The 22465-nt window shown below is 35.7% G+C and overlaps 4 protein-coding genes across 6 annotated transcripts; 2 read left to right on the top strand and 2 right to left on the bottom strand.

Annotated features, from left to right (window-relative positions):
- On the top strand, positions 1 to 1326 carry LOC111458018. The gene has a single exon (XM_023100497.1). The coding sequence runs from the start codon at positions 1 to 3 to the stop codon at positions 1324 to 1326; it is 1326 nt and encodes a 441-aa protein (XP_022956265.1).
- A 624-nt stretch (positions 1327 to 1950) lies between these two features.
- On the bottom strand, positions 1951 to 8972 carry LOC111457505 (aminopeptidase M1-like). The gene is made up of 19 exons (XM_023099730.1): positions 8617 to 8972; positions 8388 to 8533; positions 8010 to 8112; positions 6816 to 7002; positions 6635 to 6728; positions 6246 to 6399; positions 5964 to 6068; positions 5757 to 5873; positions 5446 to 5559; positions 5047 to 5229; positions 4672 to 4963; positions 4448 to 4569; positions 4258 to 4355; positions 3977 to 4154; positions 3786 to 3900; positions 3624 to 3691; positions 3458 to 3535; positions 2562 to 2636; positions 1951 to 2437 (listed from the first exon to the last, which is right to left on the bottom strand). The coding sequence occupies exons 1-19, from the start codon at positions 8842 to 8844 to the stop codon at positions 2261 to 2263; spliced, it is 2634 nt and encodes an 877-aa protein (XP_022955498.1). The 5' UTR covers positions 8845 to 8972; the 3' UTR covers positions 1951 to 2260.
- Positions 8973 to 10566: 1594 nt separating this feature from the next.
- LOC111457507 (5'-nucleotidase SurE-like) lies at positions 10567 to 14875 on the bottom strand. Its single transcript, XM_023099732.1, has 10 exons — positions 14266 to 14875; positions 13956 to 14050; positions 13564 to 13631; positions 13429 to 13472; positions 13215 to 13292; positions 12971 to 13124; positions 11956 to 12102; positions 11674 to 11784; positions 11424 to 11489; positions 10567 to 11045 (listed from the first exon to the last, which is right to left on the bottom strand). The coding sequence occupies exons 1-10, from the start codon at positions 14559 to 14561 to the stop codon at positions 10947 to 10949; spliced, it is 1158 nt and encodes a 385-aa protein (XP_022955500.1). The 5' UTR covers positions 14562 to 14875; the 3' UTR covers positions 10567 to 10946.
- A 3649-nt stretch (positions 14876 to 18524) lies between these two features.
- LOC111457508 lies at positions 18525 to 22142 on the top strand. Of its 3 annotated transcripts, XR_002712946.1 has the most exons (4): positions 18525 to 19041; positions 19455 to 19981; positions 21560 to 21649; positions 21728 to 22142. XR_002712946.1 is itself a non-coding variant. In XM_023099733.1 (2 exons), exons 1-2 carry the CDS (start codon positions 18630 to 18632, stop codon positions 19910 to 19912), a joined length of 870 nt encoding a protein of 289 aa, XP_022955501.1. In that variant the 5' UTR covers positions 18525 to 18629; the 3' UTR covers positions 19913 to 20068. The 3 variants fall into 3 exon arrangements, 1 of the variants encoding a protein (XP_022955501.1); XR_002712947.1 differs by lacking the exons at positions 21560 to 21649; positions 21728 to 22142 and adding an exon at positions 20072 to 20178; XM_023099733.1 differs by lacking the exons at positions 21560 to 21649; positions 21728 to 22142 and having other exon boundaries at positions 19455 to 20068.
- Positions 22143 to 22465: the final 323 nt, after the last annotated feature.

Genomic DNA, 22465 nt, shown 5'->3' with positions numbered 1-22465 from the left:
ATGGACACACCGCCGCCACTACGGCCGGAACCAACTTCCGGCCGCCGCGACCTCCGCCGTACTACACCATTTCAATTCCTTAATTTCGACGCCTTTCCAATTCTCTTTCTCGTCATTTCTCTGTGTTTCATCTTTGTTGTCTCAATTTCTCCATTCTACAGTTTCAGTTTCAGTTTTCGTTCATTTAAGCCTCGATCAACATGGAAAAGCTTGGACTTCCTCTGCTTGGCTTTGGTCCTCTTCGCCATTGCCTGTGGGCTTCTCAGCAAAAACAATGGCGAAAACACAGTTCGTGAAGAAATTTACAGAGCTTCTGTTACTTCAAATGATTCAGAGCTGAGCTACAAGTCAAACCCATCGATCCCAAATCAATGGAATGGCTACACAGATCGGACGGATCAGATTCTTCTCCATTATCCGCCGGAGATCGCTGGAGTTGAATACTGGCGGCTTTCCGGCGGTGGTTATATAACCAATTATCAATCTATCAGTTCAGATTCTCTTCAGCATTGTAGAAATTTGAAGGAATTTGAAGAAGGGTATGATTCCAAGAGAGTTTCTAAAGCTGCATTTTCTGTTAATGATGAAGAAATTTCCCCTTCGTTTTCGCCTCTGTATCAGATTTCTGTTCCTCCATTAGTGACACCTCCGCAGATTTCTTCGCCGCCGGGTGCGGTGGTTGTAGCGGAAGTAGAGAGAATAAATGAAGGGGATGGAGGTTTTGAACCTGAATGGCTCGGAGAGGATTTTCAGGCGATGAAAGTTGAAATAAGCAAAAATGAGAAACAGAGAGAGGTGGAGAGTAAAGAAACAAAGAGGAAGAAGAACAAGAACAAGAACAAGATGAAGAAATGGCAAAAGGATGTTGAGAATTTCAAAGAATTCTTTACTCCACAACATCGGTTCAATCGGAATTTATCTCCGCCGCCAGCGCCAGGGCCGCCGGTGACGGTTCATCAGTATCAAATTTCGAGTATAGTAGGCGAAACAAAAAGAGGTTTCCCAGCTCCACCAGAATCCTCGCCGCAAAAACTCATTGCTGTGAGAACCCAGAATAGCACCGTTGAGCAACCGCGGTCAGGTGCATTAGCTCCGCCGTCGACGACGGCGGAATTGCAGATTCTATTGGAAGGGGAATCGAAAAGAAACGAAAATGCAGAGAGAAAAGGAGCGAGATTTTGTGGAAGTCCGGATGTGAACAGTAAAGCTGATAGCTTCATCGAGACATTCAGAGCGGGTTTGAAATTGGAGAGGATGAACTCGATGAAGGAGAGGCAGAGGAAGACGAGGACATCCATTTTGGGCCGTAAGGGCCCAGAACAGTAAGTGGCTCGGCCCAAGTTCAATTTTTCTTTTATTTGTTGGTTTATTAATGACTAAATATATAATTTCTTTCCTAATTATTTCCATCATTTTTCAATTCCAAATCAACAACATGGGAGGGAAGGTTCAAACGTATAACCATGTTAGGAATCACGACTCACGATGGTATGATATTGTCCAATAGAAAGTGTTCCATACACCATTGAACCTTCCTTGAGGTCTCTTTCTCCGGAGCTCTCGAACAACCTCCCCTTAATCGAGGCTCGACTTCTTTAAAGCCCTCAAACAAAAAACACCCTTTATTCGACACTTGAGTCACTTTGGACTACACCTTCGAGGCTCACAACTTCTTTGTTCGACACTTGAGGATTCTACTGACATGGCTAAGTTAAAGACATGACTCTGATACCATGTTAGAAACCACAACTCTCCACAATGGCATGATATTGTCCATAAGTTTTCATGATTTTGCTTTTGGTTTTTTCAAAACGTCTCATTTCAATGGAGATAATGTTCCTTACTTCTAAATCCATTATCTTTTTCTTAATTAGCCAATGTGAGACTATTTCTCTCAATAATCCTCAACAATAGATGCATGATTTCACATGGATCGTAAAAATTGAATAATGAGTAAACAATACGTTCGTATATATATATATCATGAAAATATAAGAGATAGAAGGATACATTTGAAACTTTTACCTATATGCATGTCCATCAAACTATCACTATCACTGCAGAGATACATCAGGATTTATACAGTTGACGGTTACTTTATTTCTATTTACATGTCAACAGTTCCATACTCCCACAGCTTTAAGTTCAGTGTATAATTCTATACTGTATATTTGGAAAGTATGCACTATTATTTCAGTCCTTTGTTTGAATTTTTCATATGAGTATGATCTGATTACTGGGTAGATAGTTCAAGATGAGTTTAGGCAGCAAGTTTACTAATGAGGTCAGGTAGAGAATGATCTTGCCTAATGAATTCAACCCACCTCGCTTTGATGCGAACTTGCTCAAGGCTTTGCTTCAGATCCATAGCAACCATTTCGTGTGGGTGGGTTGCAAAAAACGCTTCTATTTCGTCTGCTTCCTCATTGCTGCAAAACTGACAAGAGGAGAATACAAGTGTGAGCCCAAAAAGTCTCAAGAGATCATAATTTACACAGCAGAAACCATTGTTTGAAGTTCAACTTGGACAAAGCGCTATTCTGAATAGTCTAATAGCTTACCGGAGTGATAATGTCACGGACGAAGTTGGTTAACAAAATATGACCATATTTGTTAAAGATGGGCTCCCAGTTCTCCTGCAAGTTTTAGCAAGTTTCCATCAATATGAAGTTCAAGAAAGAGAATCTGTTCTTTGTTGTTGAAATTCGAAGAAAATAGCAATAACGCAGCATGAAAGTGCTTGAGCCGAGGAGGAGAATTCATTGGGACCAAAAATTGGAACAAGTGCCATGTGACATCAACAAACTATATATACATGGATTGGATAACTTTGTGGAAAAACATCGGTTGGAGAGGAGAACAAAACATTCCTTATAAGGCTATGGAACCACTCCCTAGGAGACGCGTTTTAAAATCTTGAGTGGAAGCCCGAAAGGAAAAGCCAAAAAAGGATAATATTTACTAACGGTGGACTTGAGCTTTTACAAATGGTATCAAAGCTAGACACCGGGCTGTGTGCCAGTGAGGACGTTGACCCCAAAGGGGTGATTATGTGATCCCACATTGGTCAGAGAAGGGAGACTTGGGCTTTTACAAATGGTATTAGAGCCAGACATTGGGCGGTGTGCCAGCAAGGACGCTGGGCTCCAAAGGGATCGATTGTGAGATCCCACATCGGTTAGAGAAGGGAACGAAACATTTTTTATAAGAGTGTGAAAACCTCTTTCCAGCAGACAAATTTTAAAACCTTGAGTGGAAGCCTGAAAGGAAAAGTCTAAAAAGGACGATATTTGATAGTAGTATCTCAAGACGTTTGCAGATTCAGTTTTTGCATCTTCTCGGCAAAGGCCAAGGATTTGGAAACACAACTTTATCCCAATTACAACTTTTACTGCACTTTCGATATGGATAAAGCAAGAAGTGATTGATAAATTTTTACAGCCGTGAAATTGCATACCTTAAACCATTCCCATGCCCTGTGACGACCCTCAAAGCTTATTCCTGAAAGCCCATAGATAACGTCTTGCTCTCGAACCTAATGATGACAAGAGAAATGAAACTTCTAAAAGTTATGAATATGAATGTATCTATCAAAGGTTCTTACAAATTAAGGATGGCAATACCTCCTCTGACATAAAAAAATCCAGTGCTTCCACAAGTAAATCTGGGTCTGGACAAGCAGCTAAAATCCCTGTTTAGGATCACGAATTTTAGTACTAATCAGAGGATATTGCCTATCAACAATTTTACCATCAATAGCCTTTAAAGGATTGTAAGAAACTTACGCAAAATTTCTTCTTTGCCTTCAGCTGTTTCAGCTTCTCTGTAGAGTTGTAACATGGATTCAAATCCATTCCTACTAGAAACGGTGGCTTTCCTCATGACAGCCAAATAAACAGCCTAATACAACATCTCAAATTTGTAATTTCTAAAGATCTCCAAATGAAGAAGACAATCTTGACACAATGGCTGTTACCTTCTTTGTGTCAGCTGAAAAAAGAGTCGTCTTTCTATCTCTCACATAAGCTTGAAAACGCTGCATTGCTTCATCGTGAGTTTTATCATCATCAAATGAGACTAGTGCCCCGTAAATTTTCCCTCTCAGTATAGCACTTGAATGGTCCTCACCAGGTATTGCCTCCCATCCTAATTTTCTGTAGCAAATATTATCATGGTCAGCAATGCAATAATATGTTTGTAGAGTTTTGATGATGAACTTGAATGTAATATTGGGCACCCTGATAAGAGATTTCTTACGTGGCAGAGAATTGGAGGACATTGATGAAAAACTGTTTCAATTCAAAAACAAAATCAGGAATGGCTTCAGTTGCAATGTTCACGATCCCATTACAGACCTGAAATAGAAAACTTGAGAGGTCAATGCGAGCGAACATAGTTGCCTGCAAGATGCAATTTTAGAGGTAAGAAACATATCCTTTTTCCTCACATAAATGAGCCTTGAAGTCACAATGTAGTCAAGCTCTTTCCTGTACACATCAATTAACGAAAGCACGGATGATAATGATTGATGACCAGCTTGACAAAGTGCATATGCATCATCTAAGATTCCTGCAACATAACTCAATTGTTTAATAGCTTTGCGAGTTGGTGAGTAATTTAAGAAATAAAAACTGTAGGACTTATAAATGCAGCAGGGTTCTTTACACTGACCAAACTTGTCTGTATCCGACAGTATGCTGTTTTCTATTGCCTTCCTCAATTGAGATTCAAGCTTATCATCATATTTTACCCTATAAAAACCACTCTGGCTTGTGTTCACTTTGATCCAAAAATTTCCATCCCCTGTGTTTGGTATTGTTCCAGCAAAATCTTTTGATATATCAACCACATGAAACTTCGTTTCCAGAAGGAAGTTTTTGTGTTTGTTGTATGAACCAAGTGAAAAAGTGATTGGAATGATCCATTGGCTATCAGAATGCTGCCCAGACAACAAGAAATGTGACTGCAAAAAGAAGAACAGTGTCAAACTTCCACTAAAGAATCCAAGCTACTTTTCCTTCTAAACAATTTCATCAATTTCAATACCTGCTCAAATTCCAGTGTATTATCACTGGACTTCACATAGATAACAGGATACCCCATCTGTTTCGTCCAGGTGTCCATCATTAAGTTTATTTGTGTACCAGATTCCTCGGAAATGACAGCCCATAAATCATCTGTTTTCGCATTTTTCCAAGCGTATCTCTTTATGTACTCACTCAAAGCTTTCTGTTTCACAGCATCACGCATCAAAGGAATAAACTTGTATAAGTCATGAATTAAGGAAAATTTGGTCCTGAAATCTTTAAGATTACATAAGATCTTGAATTGCGGACATCCACGGATATATAGAATGAAGAATTGTAAGCCTTCAAGAATACTCATAATAATTTAAATAGCTGGTCATTTCACGAAAGATAAATTGGATGTGAACTCATCACTCACTTGAAAGTTGTCATCGCCAAGGTATATCTGTAACATCTGAATTATTGTAGATCCTTTCTTATAGCTTATAGCATCAAATTTGTCATCAATTGAACGAGCAGGGTGTATCTCCATCTGTATTATCAATTCATTTGAAATTGCTTTCGATATTACTTCCCCATGAACCAAGTTAGATCTCAAAAGCTCATCAATGAAAATACCGGCTAGCTACCACTAGGTCAAAGTATTTCAAATTTCATTCTATCAAATCACTGAGAATAAACCTATTAAATGTGATGGATGAGGACAACAAAGCTAGATCTTTTACTCACTTCAATTGGATGAGATTCTTCCAATGCATCAATAACTAGGCCTCTAGCAGTCTGTTGGAGAAATTGTGTCCACATTTTCCACTCAGGAAAGAATGTGTCAATTGCCATGTAGCTTATCTAAAAGTTGAATATCATACATGAGGATGATCATACATAAATATTTCCCATATAACATAAGTTTGTAAGTAGGAAGAAAGCTCAAATTACCCATGTAGCAAACCCCTCGTTTAGCCATAAATCACTCCACCAGGCCAAAGTGACCAAATTTCCGAACCAATGGTGTGCAACTTCATGTGCCACACATATAGCGAGCTGATAAGAACAAGATGATTTGCTTTAATGTTACTCAATTTATCTTACTGTTCAAGCCTTTTTTGTGATTTACATAGGTGAGATGAATGTAATATTTTCTTACTTCAGAAAGATTCATATGAAAACAATGAAGAATGCTAAAAGACTTAAAGGGTATATCGATATCCGTAAACTTACTATCTGCTTGTTTTCAGCACTAGAATGTAACTCATCATAGAGCAATAAATTTTCACGATATACGATCAAACCATTATTCTCCATAGCCCCACCACCAAATTCAGGAACAGCAACCATATCCAGTTTAGGAAGAGGATAGCTCATTGAGAAGTACCTAATAATTTTATAATTACAACCTGAGATCACTCAAAACTAAGATGTCATGTAGAACGGGGGGTGTTGGTTCCAGACCAAGGAGCCGGGAGGGGTAGAGAACAAAAAATTATATTGATATCCAATGATGCAGAATATATACTTTCATACTAGTTTGTTTGAATCAATTCATCAAACACTATGGTAACATATACTAGACAGGGAAAGGAAACAATGTCTGGTGGTAGAATCCTTACTTGGTAAAATAATCGAGGACCTTGACAGCAATATTTAGGGAAAATCTCCCTTGCTCACTCTTTCCCAAAGGACAATATACACGAACCTTTATCCCTGGACGAATAGATGAACATTTATACAACATAATGGAACTAACCTCAGATTGTTACAAGGAAAAATAGAGCCTCAAGCATAATAGACCTTCTGCCGTGGTGTCTTCAATATAATCAAACAAACCAACCACAAAAGCCACCAAATAGGTTGACATATTTGGAGATTCCTCAAAAGAAACGGTCTTAATGTCCCCATTGAGCTTTTCATCCAAAACAGGCATGTTGGATAGTGCCATCAACTCTTTTGGTATATCTAATGAAATTTTGAAGCTCGCCTGCTCGTGGTAAGACATATCAAAATTAAAAGACAGGATACCCTTGCTTAAAAATTCAAAGAAAAGAAATGAAATTCAATGCCACGATGCATTATGACGATGATTTTTCTAAGACACAACCTTAGTTAATGTTAATGATGATAAACGTATGAAGGCTAAGACATGCATGTTGCTTACAGTAATATGTGAACGGTATATAGGATTGTGCTATAAAAATGATTTAAAGTTGAAAACTATTGGGGCCTCATCCATTTTGTGTGTACATATATATCGGGTTACTTCCCCCATTTATGTGACGAGTACGGACGCGTACACTACGATGATGATGATCATCATGCCTCGCATGACAATCAGGAGTATGTTGACTTTCGGACGTCACTACGAACAATTAGCTTGACTATGATGGCTCCAGGGAGGGTGCAAACTGTCTGGGGATCCACACTCGCACGTGTGGGTCGTATGTAGGGAAGTACTACACATCCAATTTTGTCTGTATCAAAGGCCACCCCTATGATGGTTTTAACGATAGGCCCCTAGATCATGAGTTGCATGTGTTTGCATTCCTTGATTCCGATAGTGAGGTCACTTACTGAGTTTTCTTAAAATACTTAAATCGTGTGCTACTTCTATTTCAGGTAAAGGCAAGACACCCCTATACGGCTAACGAGAACATCGCAAATAAAGACCATAACACGTACATAGGATAATAGTATTTTGTTTTCTTAGACTTAGGTTAATATACAGTGCTTTTACTTTAATATTTTAATTGTTTTATTTATTTTTTCTTTATGTTGTTTTAAAGATGCTTTCGACGTAAGTCTATAGCAGTGTTTTAAGATGAAGTTTTAAATATTTAATTTTGCATAAGAACATAGATTAGGATGACGGTAGTGACTTTAGGTTAATGAAAATCTAGGATCTTGCTTAAAAATTCAAACAAAGAAAAGAAATGAAATTCAAAAGAAAACCATCAAATAGAGTTCAGCATATCCAATTTATAGAGATACCTTCAGGGCAGGTTCATCCCAACATGGAAAACACCGCCGTGCATCCACTGCTTCAAACTGAGTAACAGCCATATTCTTCTTCACACCTCCATCAACATAAGTGCTGGGAAAGATCAAAAGAACAAAGACACTGTTAGTCTCTAACTTCTTTTTCCATGTTTGAACTAAAACTAACAAACTCCATAGTTAGTAGAGTACTCTAGTGATGAACCAAGAACAGAATTGGTATGAAGGACAAATTATAATTGAAGGATACATATACTGAAAGAACTTGTATACTCAAATCAAGCATCAGCAGATGATTCTTTCAACTCTAGGATTATAATATACTATTAAGAAAAAGGTAAATCAGATCCAAGACAGAGGGGGGAAAAAAACCATTTGTAAAACCCCTTTAGATGCCTGTTGAGAGGAGCAGAAAACTCGATCTCCAAAATTCCTTCCCCAACGCCAAGCACATCGTCAAACACCAAAACGAGTATCTCGTCTTCTTCATCCAGAATAACCTGAGAAGGCCTATAACTCTGCAAATCGATTAATGCTAAAATTAAGTAGAAGATGAAGCGTAGTTAGAACAAAGGCGTAGAAAATCGAAGTGTTTAATAACCTGAGCGTTGGAGTTGGAGTAGGAAACTCCATGAACGTCGAGCTCCAACGCGTTCAAGACGATGAACTTGGTATCATTGAGAATAGCGAGAGTAATCTGTACGATTCCTGAGAAAGTAGAGGCAGAGAGATCGGTGTTGAGATGAAGATCGTAGCGGTTTGGAATTGCGAAGTTGGGGAGCCTGGATTGGCCTTTGAATTGAGCTAATATCTTCTGCTTCTGCTCCATAATCCTCAAACGAGAAATTCAGAACTGAGAACACACTGTCTGTATCTCCGTGAGTGAGAGAAGAAAAGTTGTGAGGCAGTGGAGAAAGAAAATGAAATTTGCCTCCATTTTCCGTTGCTGACAGTTGCCTCTCCTTTATTTTCCCTCACTATTTTCGTTGGATAACTATTTTCTTTTGAATTTTTTATTTTTTTAAAAATTAAGTTTATAAACACTGGTAGATTAATTTAGTATATGATGGCAATGCTTTAAAATATTGAACATAAAAATTCTTAAATTTTAAAATTTATTTTTATGGGGATGATGGCTTATCCCAGGTTTACAAAGTGCTTACCAAAAGAAAAATTAAAATAAACAAATTATATCATTAATATATATTATTGAGGTCACTTTCCACAAAATAGTAAAATATTACAATAAATTTATATTATATATATATATATATATATATATATATATATATAGATAAATAAATAAATAAAGATAAATGGCCGTCCGTTTCATATTTTCCTAGTCTTAAATAAACGGACACATATATACGGAAATCACGGGACCCATTTATGTGAGGGGAAAGAAAGTTCTTCCTAACTAGATGGGATCACAAAATTCACTAAATTATTGAAATAAAAAATATCAAGTTTTTAATTTTAATTTTATTTTATTGTAGAAATTCTTTTATGAACGTCCAATAAGTCTCCGTTCTTTTTTTTTTTTTTTTAACTATATTTTTATAAAATAAAATTTTGGATTGAATAACTTTTTCAAATTTAACTTTATTGTTATTTTACACTATAATTTTCTTTTTATTAAATTTATAAGAGAACCTTTAATACTTAAAAGTTAAAATTGAATTGAAATACTAAGACGTGGAATTGGTTAAAATTGATTTTTCTTCCTAAATTCCAATCTATTAACATAGCAACATAGTATTTATAACAATCAACATAGTATTTTTTTATTTTTTATTTTTAAGTTCAAGAAGTAAAATAGGCATTATAAAAAAATCTCAAATTTTACTAAATAAAAAAAATTATAAATGTTAAAAAAATTCAGAGACATGCCGCCCATTTAATGATAATTTACACTCTGATGTTAAAAAAATCAAATGACGTCTCATAGACAATTTTTATTAAACCCAAACTCCAAGGAAATACAATGCAATTCCTCAACTACTTCTAATTTTTATTAAACCCAAACTCCAAGGAAATACAATGTAATTTCTCAATTACTTCTCAAATGTAATTCCTCAACTACTTCAACTACTTCTTACAAAAGCCACTTCAATAAATGTTTCTAGATTCACATTTTGGTTAGAAATTACGAATCTCTGTAATGATATGATATTGTCTACTTTGAGCAAAAAGTCTCATAGCTTTGCTTTGAGAGCTTCCTCACAAACCCGTGTCAATGAAGATAATATTCCTTACTAATAAATTCAATAAATTCAATAAATTCATTATCTTCCACTAAATTAACTAATATGTGACTCACTCTCAAAAATCTTCAACAATAATACCTTTAAATTCCTGTAAATTCCTTCTTCCTACTTAGTCGCACAGATAAATTTACATTGAAAAGAGAGGGATGAGAAGAACGATTCTTACAAATTATTCTATCTGGTTTGAAGTAAAGGTCAAGCCACAGCAGAGAAAGGAGTAAAGGCAATAAAAGGAAAGGGGAAAAGAAGAGATACTCAGAAACTGCAGAACAAGATGTAGGAGATTAAGATAAAACAGAACCAATCCATTGCAAACTTGACCATCAGTTTTCACTTGCAGTTTACAAGCTGGCATTTCATAAAACATGCCAAACAGATTGCAAGCGGGAAGCAAGTGCACTTTTACTACACCACTACATGAATCAATAGGAAACTACCAAAACTAATATATATATATATATATTGGGAACGAGAGGGCAGGGAATATCAATGGAGAATGAAAGCCGTAATCAGAATGAGCTTTGTTAAATTGGCAAAACAATTGACAGAATGCAAAACCCACAAAAGAAGAGGCAAAACCAAACAAAAAAAAGAAAAAAAAATGTAGGGTAGTGAGCCGAACTCTAGATGTACACAAATCATTGCCGCCGAAAAGAGACTCGACTTATTGCGCCTGATGAAGTGCAGTGGTGATCCAATCAGAGGCAGCTGTTTGGACGTCCAAATCAATGTTGGGGGTGAGGGAAAAGGGGGTTACTGCAACCTGTTCATCCAAGGAAATTTGTTTTATCAGAATATGAAAGAGAAAATAAAGAAGAGTGAAGGGAAAAGCATTCTGATGGGGGGGAAAAAGATCAAACAGAAACTTATTCTATTCATGTCTTTAAATCGTTAGGACAAGAAAAAAGGGTTGTTGTACTGGAAAGAAAAAGAAAACAAAATAGATAATTCAAGATGGTTATCGATTCCTTTGTCAGTTGTCACGTTGTTACATAACTGATCCACTTAAAGCAAATAGAGTTCCTTTTTGGCTCAGGCCCACGTACAAGTGCAAGGGTACTCTTGGGAATAGCTAAGCACTATAGAAACATGGCAAGGTAAATTGATTACTAGAATTGAGTTTGAAGGTTATTCAACTTACAAATCCATTTTCAAGGGCTCTAAAATCCAGATCATCGTCCTTGATATCATGCTCCTTATCCAGAAACTGCACGTAAAAAATAAAAAAGTGATTCCTCACGATATTACAACACTTGATCGTGTCGCTGAGAGAGCCGAGCACAACCAGAGTTTTTTTCGACCCTATCCACCTGATTTCAACAGGTGGACACAATTCTAGAAGTTAAAAGCATTCTTCAAGCAGAATCCAAGTTTCATTTTATAGTGAATACCTCCATTCTGAAGAACTTCTTCACCCGCCCAGAATCAGATTTTCCCACTGCTCCAGTTGATTCAATTTCCACTATATTCTGCCGTTGTGTGGTCAAACGGCGAGCTGCTCCCTAATGAAAAATAAAATTTATTACTCTAAACAACAAAAACAGACAGTGCAGAAAGATCCTTCCTTTACAAAATATAAATTATTAAGACAAGATGACAAGATGGTACAAGATCAATAACTCCACTAATTAAGAATACATAAATGTGAAGCATCATAATTTCAAGCTACTTACAGCCGCAGAAGCATCTCGACCAAGTTGTGCAAGCTGAAGACCAATACTTTGCTGATTAGACATATAATGTCCTGCAGGCCTGTTGCCCGAAACAGCCTGCCAATTTAAAGTATATCTCCACAGACTTTGCTTTGTTGATTTAAATCCCTGTCAAAAAATGTCAACTATATGACCAAGAGTAGCAGGAAATTACATCCTGAGACAGAGAATCAAAGATAGCAAAACAAACTCTCTGCTTTTCTTGAAGGAAAAAGAAAAGGAAAAAGAAAAAGATAGATTACTTGTTTTAACCAGAAGCTGCATAAGTATTTTAGAAATAAAAACAATTATAAATGGCGAAAAGGAAAAGATTAGGCAAAATGTTTCTAGAATCGATATCCCTGGTATAATACAAAGGATCATGTAACTAAAACTGTAATTTTGACTATACTGAAGCAGTGACCAATTAGCCATAATCTTTTCAAGCTGTTAAAATAGGTGAGGACCATACTGAGCAAAATATAATAAACTAGTAAAAGAGGAACAACATTGCAGGCGTTAATACAAAGTAGAACAAATTGCAGGTAACTTAGAATCTAATGCCAACTATCGTCATTCAGGAACTTGAACCGAAGTAAAATACTCTTTATCTACTAACTAGAAAACAAGCAAGAACCCAGTAGAGGTTAGAACGAAAATGTCTTGAATATTGCAGATTCAGAATCCGCATAAAGCACAGAACAATGCTAGTTCTATCAGATTCTCAATTAATTCTCCCTTTATAATACAAAGGAATAGGTTTCCTTCAAGTTATAGTTATAGTTGATTTTGATTAAAACACTTCACTAGGCATTCCAAAGATCATTCATCACTTATTTTAAAGATAATCAAGGAGAATCATTCAAGTTCAGGCAGAAGCAAAATTCAGATGAAATAACACCCCAAGTTCCTAATCACAACCATGTTTGGAATACATTTGTCCACCAAGTTAATTAGAGTAAGTTTCAATTTTAAAGGCAAAATGAAAGTGCAAAACCTTGTTCGTCAGAGGTGAAGTAGGTATTTCGATATTGAGAGAACAACTTTTAGGAAAATTTCCCTTTTCTATATCACTCATAGCTGCATTTATCAAAGGCAAACAGACCGACGCAGCATCCTTGAAGTCACTTTCTTGGCTTTGATCCTTCTTCCTGAAGTGAAATAAATAAAGGAAAAAGTACCTTAAGGATAATAACTAAGAAGCAGTGAAGCTCGATATGGAAAATAGAAAATCAACCGACCAATTCAGAGATATTGATATAGATGGTACACCACAAATCAATGCCTCCCTTGCTCCAGCAACGACACCTGAGTAAAACCTGGCAGATTTAAACAATCAATTTAGCACTGGATAAAGGATCAGATCATATTCGTAAAGAAGGGCCAAATGATAATCATTGTGAGGACAAACATTACGGTCCACACTGACAACTTCATGTAACAAACAGAACTTACATGTGATGACCACAGCTCGATCCCCGGTTAATTCCACTAATGACCTGAAATGTAAACCAAATATATCCTCATGACATGTTACTGGAAATTAAATTAGATCTAGAAAACCCACAGCTGCAATTTATAAATGCTAACCAGAAGAGGCTTCGACCAGGAAAAAAGAGCTCCAGACATTGCTAATGAGACACAATCTACAGGCGTTCCTGAGGAAGAGTTACCTAGCGTAATTAGGCATTGAAATTTTGCAGCCTGCAGGCAAGGATTAATGTTTGTGTACAACCAATAGCCAGACAGAAAACAAGTTTTAAATAGACTAGTTACGCAATGAACATCAAAACTCTGGCTGGAAAATTAAGCTATGACAACAAAGTAATTTAAACCAATAAAAGATCGGAGGAAATTTGATACTCAAACAGGAGAAATCAGAGAATATACAACCCCAAATTTAATCAAAATAGAGCGTATTCATGGCGGATTAAGACAGTTGAAAAAATAATACAGAAGGACAAGCGCAGCAGTAGTCAAACCCGAAACTTCATAGGCTGTGGCACCGTTAATTTCAGCAGAACTCACGGCAACAGTTTCTCGAAGAGTCACAGAATGACTGGAAACTAATTTGTCCCTGCAGCGCAAATTCGCGAACCATATAAATCACAAGTGATCAATATTCAATGACGAAGATACCAAGTAGAGGAATCACACATACAGATGAAAGCAATAGAACACATTATAGTAATCTCCATAACAAGCAACAAACATTGAAAAAGAGCTCAAGAAGCAGAAAAGAAAAATCCAATCCAGTAAAAGATGGATAAAAAAGAGAAAACATAAACTCACGATTGCGGAGCGCAGACATAGACGTTGTATGAACCTTCGCGAACAAGGCCTTCAACGAGGTAAGTAAGGCCGGGAGATTCGATTCCTTCGCTGTTAGTAACAAGAACAATCGGCTTCCGAGTTCCAGAATCCTCAAGATTGGCATCAGAAGTAGAAGAGGACGGCTCAACCGATGCATTAACATCCTTAGATTCTTCGCCTCGTTCACCAGCACCCTTCTTGCGAAGAACATCTTCAAGATTGGAAACAAGGCCCGGAGGCATGAAGTTCTTCTTGACAGAAGTAGAGGAAGCCATAGAGTTAGATTCAAAAGGGAAAACAAAGAGGATAAGGGGAAATGGTGATTGGGAAGGATTGAAGGAGACGAAGAAGAAGCTTGTCTGCAAGGAATCAGAGATCAGAACCCTAAAATGAGAGGGGAATGAGGAGAAGGAGAAGAAGTAAAGGGAAGAGCAAGAATAAAGCGCTGAAGAAAATGAAAACGGTGAAATCGGTGAGAAGGGAGGATAGATTGGTGGTCCGGTTCAAACGCCGTTACATTCGTAGCGAGAGACGGAGGGAAAGTTTACTGGTTTGGTTTTTGTGGCGTCATGTCATCTAAAATGGTGAAGAAGAAACAACAGTAATTTAATGGAAACAAATAATAATAAATGTTTTTTTTAATTAGCTAAAATAAAATAAATATCTAAATTTATTTATTTATTTATATTTAGTAGTATTATTATTATTAATTATTTGCTCGACTTCACAATTATAGATAACATTTATGTTGATGTATACAATTTGTTTACATTATTACCCTTACAATTATGTATAATATGGTCAATTTTATTTGTTATTTATTTATTTATATTCAGTATTATTATTATTATTATTAATTATTTGCTCGACTTCACAATCATGGATAACATTTATGTTGATATATAAAATTTGTTTGCATTATTACCCTTACAACTACGTATATATATGACGTCACATAGATGGACATAAACGAAATAAAAATAATTTTAATTTGTATTCATAGTTTGAGTCCCTTGTTTTTCGATCTTTGGATAATTAGATATAAAATAATTTAAACTCAAACTTCGGCCGAACCCAGAAATCTCTTAGATATTATACAAAATAGATCTTGTTCTATCGTTGATCAGAAATTTCTCTATGAACAATACGAATCGAAATTTGAAGAAGGGCACTGATAAACATCAGAATAAGCGATATTCACTGGGCCAAGAGCACCTCGAGTAAAAGCTTCGACGGCCGGTTGACCAAAATAAGGATCTCAAATTGCATGAGCAATAGGTCTTGATACGGTTAAAATTATTGACAAATTTAAGTAAATAAATTATAGTTTGGAGGAAAAGTTTATTATTTATAATTAGAATTAAAAAAATGAAAAGAAAAAAAAAACTAAAATTAATGGTTATTTATTGGGAGATAATTTATTGGTAATTGTTTTTTTTTTAATAAAAGGTTTAATTAAAAATAAATAAATAAAAACTAAAAAAAAAATGAGATTAAGGGCAATTAAGAGATTAATCATCCGCTAAAATTTGTAAGGTTTGGCGGTTTTTTGGACACAAAAGAGGATGAGAAATTCAAAAAAAGGGGGAAGAGAGAGAAATTGTGTGAATGAGTTGGCTTGCTTAGTGGATTCCTTATGCTGACGTGGTGGAGCTGTTTATGTTTATGGGTTACACGTGGGATTCTTGGCCCGGACGGGGAATGGGGATACACTTATCCCGTTCCGTTGACACTTATCTCCCCGGATCCAAACAAACGTGCAATTAAGATGGTGTAGAGAGTCCCCAGACAAAGCCAAGTGAGAGTCAGATATGGTACGTTTCAAATCCGATTCTCTTCGCAAAATTTAATGCATTGCATCGCTTTACAACATTTATGGCGCTGCTGCAGAAGCAAGCAACGATATTTCTTCAATTGCGTATTAAACAAACTATAGTATAGGGTCTATCACATTAAATCATTATTTTTTAAATGTAAATTCATAGAAGATAAAAGAGGGATTAAAAAGAGTCAAATTTTCTACAACTTTCTTACATGAAAATCTGAGCTCCAAATGTCCGTGGACTTCTTTCCAAATTATTGTCGAAAATATAAAATTCAATTTAAAAACACGATCGGGTTAGTGTCCTGTGTTAGATGAATACGATTCTCTACAATGGTATGATATTGTTCACTTTGAGCATAAGCTCTCATAACTTTGGTTTGAGCTTTCCCAAATACCTTTAGAAATGGAGAGAGTATTCTTTAATTATAAATCGAGGATCATTCCCTAAGTTAGCCAATGTGGAACTTTCGTTATCCAACAATCTGAACAATTCTAATAGAGTTCACAACCCAACTCAACCAAACCCTCTATCTCTTAGTTAGGATGGGTTTTTTTTTATTTTAAAAAAATTATACTGATCCACCGTACATATTACTTTAATAACTAAAATTACATAAAATATATCTTAATTTTTTAAAAAAGTATGGTAGAGATAAGTTGAGTTGTAACCTTATTTTTTTTATAGGTTAGATTGACTCGACCAAAAAAATGTCTAACTCATGAGCCCAATTGAATTTTTTATTTTCAAAAAATTTAACCCAACCTAAATTGAATATTTCTTTTTTAACTCAATCCAATTGTACAGTATGAGTTAAGTGGCCCGAATTGCTGGAGTTATTGAAATTTATGAACCGAAATAAACAAAATCATCAATACAGTAATTAAAATGAACGGAAACGATACATTAATTAAGACATGGTTTAAATTTAATTAAATATCATATTAAAATTTTAATTGAAATAAAAATCACAAATATATTATCATATTAAAAAATGATTTGGTGTTAATTAAAATATCAACATGAAACAACACCAAACATGAGTACCACCTTTCAAAAAAGTTTGAAAGCTTGAAATCAAAATTATTTGTTCTCCAAAAAATTTAGTCAAAATCAACTTTATCTTTAGATCAAGTTGGTTTCCATTTCTTCGTTACAACTCAAGCCCAACATGGACCATCCATTTTCCAAATTTTATTATTTCACTTTTTTAATTTATTAATTATTATGTCAATATTGATATATTATTTTTTTTAAGGTAAAAGAGCTCACGACCAATTATATTATTTTTTAAGGTAAAAAAACTAAAAAAAAATAATTTGTTACTAAGGTGAGTAAAGCTTAAAAAGAAATAAATGAGATAATTATATTATTTTTTAAGGTAAAAAAACTAAAAAAAAATAATTTGTTACTAAGGTGAGTAAAGCTTAAAAAGAAATAAATGAGATAATTATATTATTTTTTAAGGTAAAAGAACTCACGACTAATTTAAAAATATAATTAAAATTTTAATGGTAAAATATATCGTAAATAATTTGTGCATTAATTAAACTTAAATTTTCACCGAAATTTCTCTGGCAACTTAATATTATTGAAATGAGTGAATGTCATGACTAACAAAAATTTGGTCGACTTCGATTTTCCTCAACACAAATCACTATTTTTTTTAAAGTTTCGGTTTACTGTTTTGTACGCTTATAGAATCATTTACATAATTAAAGCAAAAAAAAAAATTATTATGACTAAACTTTGGACAGTTAATAATATTTAGTACCGTTTATGATTGATTTTTAGGAAGATTAATTGATGCGGGCTAAAATAGATAGGCTATAAACTCGATTCTAGAATGGGTCAAGTATCATAAAATTGAATCGCATGAAGTTAAAAGTAAGAACGTTCGACCAAAACATCTTATGTGCACTAAGTTGAGCCTGAAAACTACACATGAACTTAATGTTGAAATGTCTACGAGCTAGGTTGGTTAGATGATATTATTTGAATCGTGAATAACATGTACTCTGTTACCTACATGTTATTAATTACGTTATTATATTTATATGAATCTCCCTGAAGCATGTATTTCCTCACGAAATACTGTGATATACCATGAATGTACATCTCACGAGTAATTCATATCAGGATAAACCATGAATGTACCTCAGACATGTTCGAACCTTATTTTTAAAAATTATAATTACAATGTTTGATTAAATGTCATCACTAAGTTTGTATTATGTGTGAAATTATTACAATACTTGATTAAATTTAAGGTTAAATGGGATTGTAAGTGTAATATGATAATTGTGCAGTCGGTAAAATTTGATTTTTTTTTTTTTTTTTTTCCATCAAAATTTTGAATACACAGCTTTCAAACGACATGTCGTCCAAGCGCTCGGTGGGCTACACGTCGGGAAAGAATAGAAGCTTCGAACCGAAGTCATCGCTCGGCAACGGCGGTGCCGAAAAACAGAATATTACCGAGATTTCAGCTTCCGAAGTCTTCGAAGTGGCGTTGAATCAATGGAGATAGCTGGCGAAGACGGTTCAAAGTTAGTTCTACGAGAGCCAGTGACGACTTTTGGAAGAGGCTCAGGTTTTGCTTGCAAAGATCGAACAGTTTCTCGTCGTCACATTTTAATCAAAGCTAAAACCTCTGAGAACAGTAATGGAGTTCCCATGGAGCCTAGGGTTTCCTTCGAGGTTATCGGAAAGAATCCTATTTGGGTCCGGAGTGGAAAAAATGGCGAAATCAGAACATTTAGAAGTTCGGAAAAGGGCGAGATGGTGCCTGGCGAATCGTTCTGCATGGGCGGGCAGGAACCGATGTGGTTCCAATTAAACAAAATCGCTGAATTTGAAGAAGGGGAGAAAATTTGTTCGCGTTCTTCTGATTCGGATGATATCGATGTTTCTGGCATTGATCCTGTCAAAGGTTTGCTCCCAAAACCTATATAATTTAGAGGAAAGTAATCGAAATCATCAATTTTCCAGATTGTTAGCGAATTTCGCGTAGGATTTTGACCACGAAAGTAAATTACAAACGATAAAATTGTTTAGAATTTCCAATTTGTGAACCGATGATACTGATTGTTCTTACTGTTTCCTTCTCAGAATTTGTTTTGTTTTGTTATGTGGCACGAATTTGAATGCTGTCAAAGTTTGCTCCCAAAAATCTATCAGGAAAGTAATGAAAATCATAATTTTTTCTCATTGTTAGCAAATTACGCTTAGGATTTTGATGACAAGTAAGAATAGGCGATACTATAAAGAAAACAGATAGAATTGTTTAGAAGTTCCCAATTGTAAATCGATGACAATGATTTTTCTTACTGTTCTTCGTGTCAGAATTTGGTTTTCTTGCCAAAGGACACGAGTTCGAATGCTATGGCAATCGAGTGATCCGTGATGCAAAAAAGTGGGACTGGTTTTTGGATGAGTGGAGAAAAGACAGCGACGACGACGAAGATTATGGAAGGAAACAGAAGAGCAGAGTAAGGGGAAAGAGGAAAAAAGGAGCAAACAATGACGATGAAGATTGGACAGATGAGAATGAAGATGCTGTGGAAATGATTACAAAAACAAAGAAGTTTCAAAGACCCCAATACTCCACAAGGTCAAACGATAGCAATAAAACTCACAAGGATCAAAAGAAGGCTGCTAAATCTAATAAAGACTATGTTGAAGAAGATGAGGATGATGAAACTTTAGGAGGTTTTATTGTAGATGATGAAGTAGATAATGAAGAATTGATGGATGAGGACGAAGACGAAGAAGAATTTTCGGATGGCGAGGAGGACGATTGATATTGATGACGATCGATGAAGCTAATGTCTTTGGTCAGGCTGCTGCTAACATAGGCTTGTTCTAGAGAGGTTTGTCTCTGTATTGTACTTCCCTTTTAGCCTCATAATCTTGTGAAATATAGAAGAATGATCAGTTTTATGTTGTATTTCAAAATGTAGGTTGGAAATCATTTTCATTTTCTTTTCCAGCCGTGGATTGGATTGTTTTTTATGTCGAACAATTGGAAGGCCTCCTTGTTTTCGAGGAGGCCACCATATTGTGACTGATAGTTTTGCACGGTTGGAAGAATGCGAGAGAAACCATTAACGTACCTTGAATTATATCTAATAGTTATTAGGGTATCCTCATTGCATCTCATCTCCTTTATAGGCTTCATTCCCAAACCCTAAACCCATTTATCTGAAGTCCTGTTGTTTTCCCCATTATATAATGTCTCTTACTGTTGTTTGTATTCCTTTCTTAGCTTCCACCATGTGCATTAGTTCTTTAGGAAATGGAGGGAAAGTCTGCATCACTCTTACTCTGGATGTTTTAGGATTATTTCATTTTGTTGACTTGTTATGCATGAGCCTGCAATACCTGTAGTTTTATTGGGTGCCATTTATAGTCAATGTGAGATCTCACATCGGTTGAAGAGGGGAACAAAGCATTCCTTATAAGGGTGTGGAAACCTCTCTCTAGCAGACATGTTAAAACTGTGAGGTTGACGGCGATACATAACGGGCCAAAGCGGACAATGTCTGCTAGCGGTGGGCTTGAGTTATTACAAATAGTATCAGAGCCAGACACCAGACGGTTTGCTAGCGAAGACGTTGGTCCCCAAGGGGGGTGAATTGTAGATCTCACATCGGTTGGAGAGGGGAATAAAACATTCCTTATAAGGGTGTAGAAACTTCTCCCTTACAGACACGTTTTAAAAACATGAGGTTGACGACGATACGTAATGGCAAAAACGGACAATATCTACTGGCAGTGGACTTGGGCTGTTACAGGCAATCATCATCCTCATCCTGAACTTGGTAGCCCATAGACACGATATCTATGTTTGTATTAATGCCGTTGAAGCTCTTACTTCGAATATGGGATTATTTTAAGCTACAAAGATTCAATATCGGTCATTAGTTCATTAGTTCATAAGGGGCATGAACTAATAATATTGTTGAGATCTAACCTAGCAACATTTTAGAGATCGAAGATCCTTGATTCCATGTTGGAGGTGGTATCTTGTAGTTTGTTTAGACTGATTTGTATAGCCTTTTTGCCCTCCATGATTGCATATTTGAATTCATCTGAGGCATAGACCTTTAGGCATTAAGCAATTATTTCGTCTTTCGAATCATGAAAATTCCTTTTTTCTCTATTTCTGATTGAATCATAGTTAGAATCATCTCGAGTTGAGTTGAATTGAGTTGCTGCCTTTCGTTCTGAGATTCTGAATGACAAGCTTTTTTGACTGCTTTGAATCATTCGTGGAGGTATATTACCAAGCACGTACGTTTTATCCCATTCCATGTCCAAAGCTATTCAAATTCTCAGAACTTCATTAGAATGATTCTATTCCTTTTTACCACTGAACTTCTTGTGAATCACTTCGGCTGTGAGTTTTGGGCTTATCATGGGCGTGAAAGATCATTGTGAAATTATAGGTAGCTTCTCAGGGTGCCATCAGAGGACCAGCAATGATCAAATCCCATCACCACCCCACTGCCTTCCCCAGCTTGAAACATCAGCAGAAGGTTAGTAATCTTGTTCTTGTTACATAAAACCTCATATTAAATCTTTGTTGTTGTCTAAAGAGATGGCTTCTGTGGCAGGATCTAAGGCTTGCTTGCTCTGGCTTTGCCAGAATCTGTTTCTCAATCCGCTTCTATGTCACGGTCACGCTTGTCTAGGGCGTGTTGTCTATGGCCGTATGTCCATGCCATGTCAAATCCTTTATTTACTTTCTTGTTGTATTGCTTTTATAACCGTTCGACGATCTCTGCCCTATTTTCTAAAATTTTCTCCTCAAAATAGGGCCGAGGCTTGAACATGCATTGCCTGGTCGTAGGCGATACAATTTTGAGTTGGTTGACTCATTCGGGGTTGAGAGTGAGTGCCACACAATCGCTAGTTTGCTTTAAAAAAAAAAAGTGCAATTGTGACAAGATAGCCAAATCTCATGGCTTGGTCACTCGGACTCTTTTGCCTGACACTTTCAAAGATGTCATATACCAAATTAGCCAGCATTTTTGTAATATTATTCCACATAACATACTATTAATGTTGTTGAAGATTGAATAGAATTATTAAAAATACTAGGAACTTTGCATTTTATTTTAAAAAATGATTGAATTTACAAAATATTCAATAATACCACAAAAAGTAGAAAAAAAAAACAAAAAAAAATATTTAAAAATACCTTTAACGTTATTTAACATTTTTTTTATATATAAAAAAAGCAATAAATAAATAAGGTACCTACGTATTTCAAAGCCCAATGGTGGTCCAACATTCTCTGGTTTCGTTTCAAACTAGAGTGCATTGGTGGAGCCGAGGATGCAACGTGTCAC

The sequence above is a fragment of the Cucurbita moschata genome, unplaced genomic scaffold, assembly GCF_002738365.1.
Source record: "Cucurbita moschata cultivar Rifu unplaced genomic scaffold, Cmos_1.0 Cmo_Scf00020, whole genome shotgun sequence".
Lineage (NCBI taxonomy): Eukaryota > Viridiplantae > Streptophyta > Magnoliopsida > Cucurbitales > Cucurbitaceae > Cucurbita > Cucurbita moschata.
This window is presented reverse-complemented; position numbering and strand designations above follow the sequence as displayed.

Bases quoted from the DNA above. Each gene is read 5' to 3' on its own strand.
- LOC111457505 (XM_023099730.1), bottom strand. From the start codon at position 8,844: ATGGAGCAGAAGCAGAAGATATTAGCTCAATTCAAAGGCCAATCCAGG. The intron at 7,003-8,009 runs GTATCTCTATAA...TACCACGAGCAG, and splicing joins GGGATGAACCTGCCCTGAAG to GCGAGCTTCAAAATTTCATT. The intron at 6,069-6,245 runs GTAAGTTTACGG...TGTTCTTATCAG, and splicing joins GTGCTGAAAACAAGCAGATA to CTCGCTATATGTGTGGCACA.
- LOC111457508 (XM_023099733.1), top strand. From the start codon at position 18,630: ATGGAGATAGCTGGCGAAGACGGTTCAAAGTTAGTTCTACGAGAGCCA. The intron at 19,042-19,454 runs GTTTGCTCCCAA...TCTTCGTGTCAG, and splicing joins TGGCATTGATCCTGTCAAAG to AATTTGGTTTTCTTGCCAAA.
- LOC111458018 (XM_023100497.1), top strand. From the start codon at position 1: ATGGACACACCGCCGCCACTACGGCCGGAACCAACTTCCGGCCGCCGC.
- LOC111457507 (XM_023099732.1), bottom strand. From the start codon at position 14,561: ATGGCTTCCTCTACTTCTGTCAAGAAGAACTTCATGCCTCCGGGCCTT. The intron at 13,473-13,563 runs GTTAGCATTTAT...TTTACATTTCAG, and splicing joins CCTGGTCGAAGCCTCTTCTG to GTCATTAGTGGAATTAACCG. The intron at 12,103-12,970 runs GTTTTGCACTTT...ATTTTTTGACAG, and splicing joins CTTCACCTCTGACGAACAAG to GGATTTAAATCAACAAAGCA.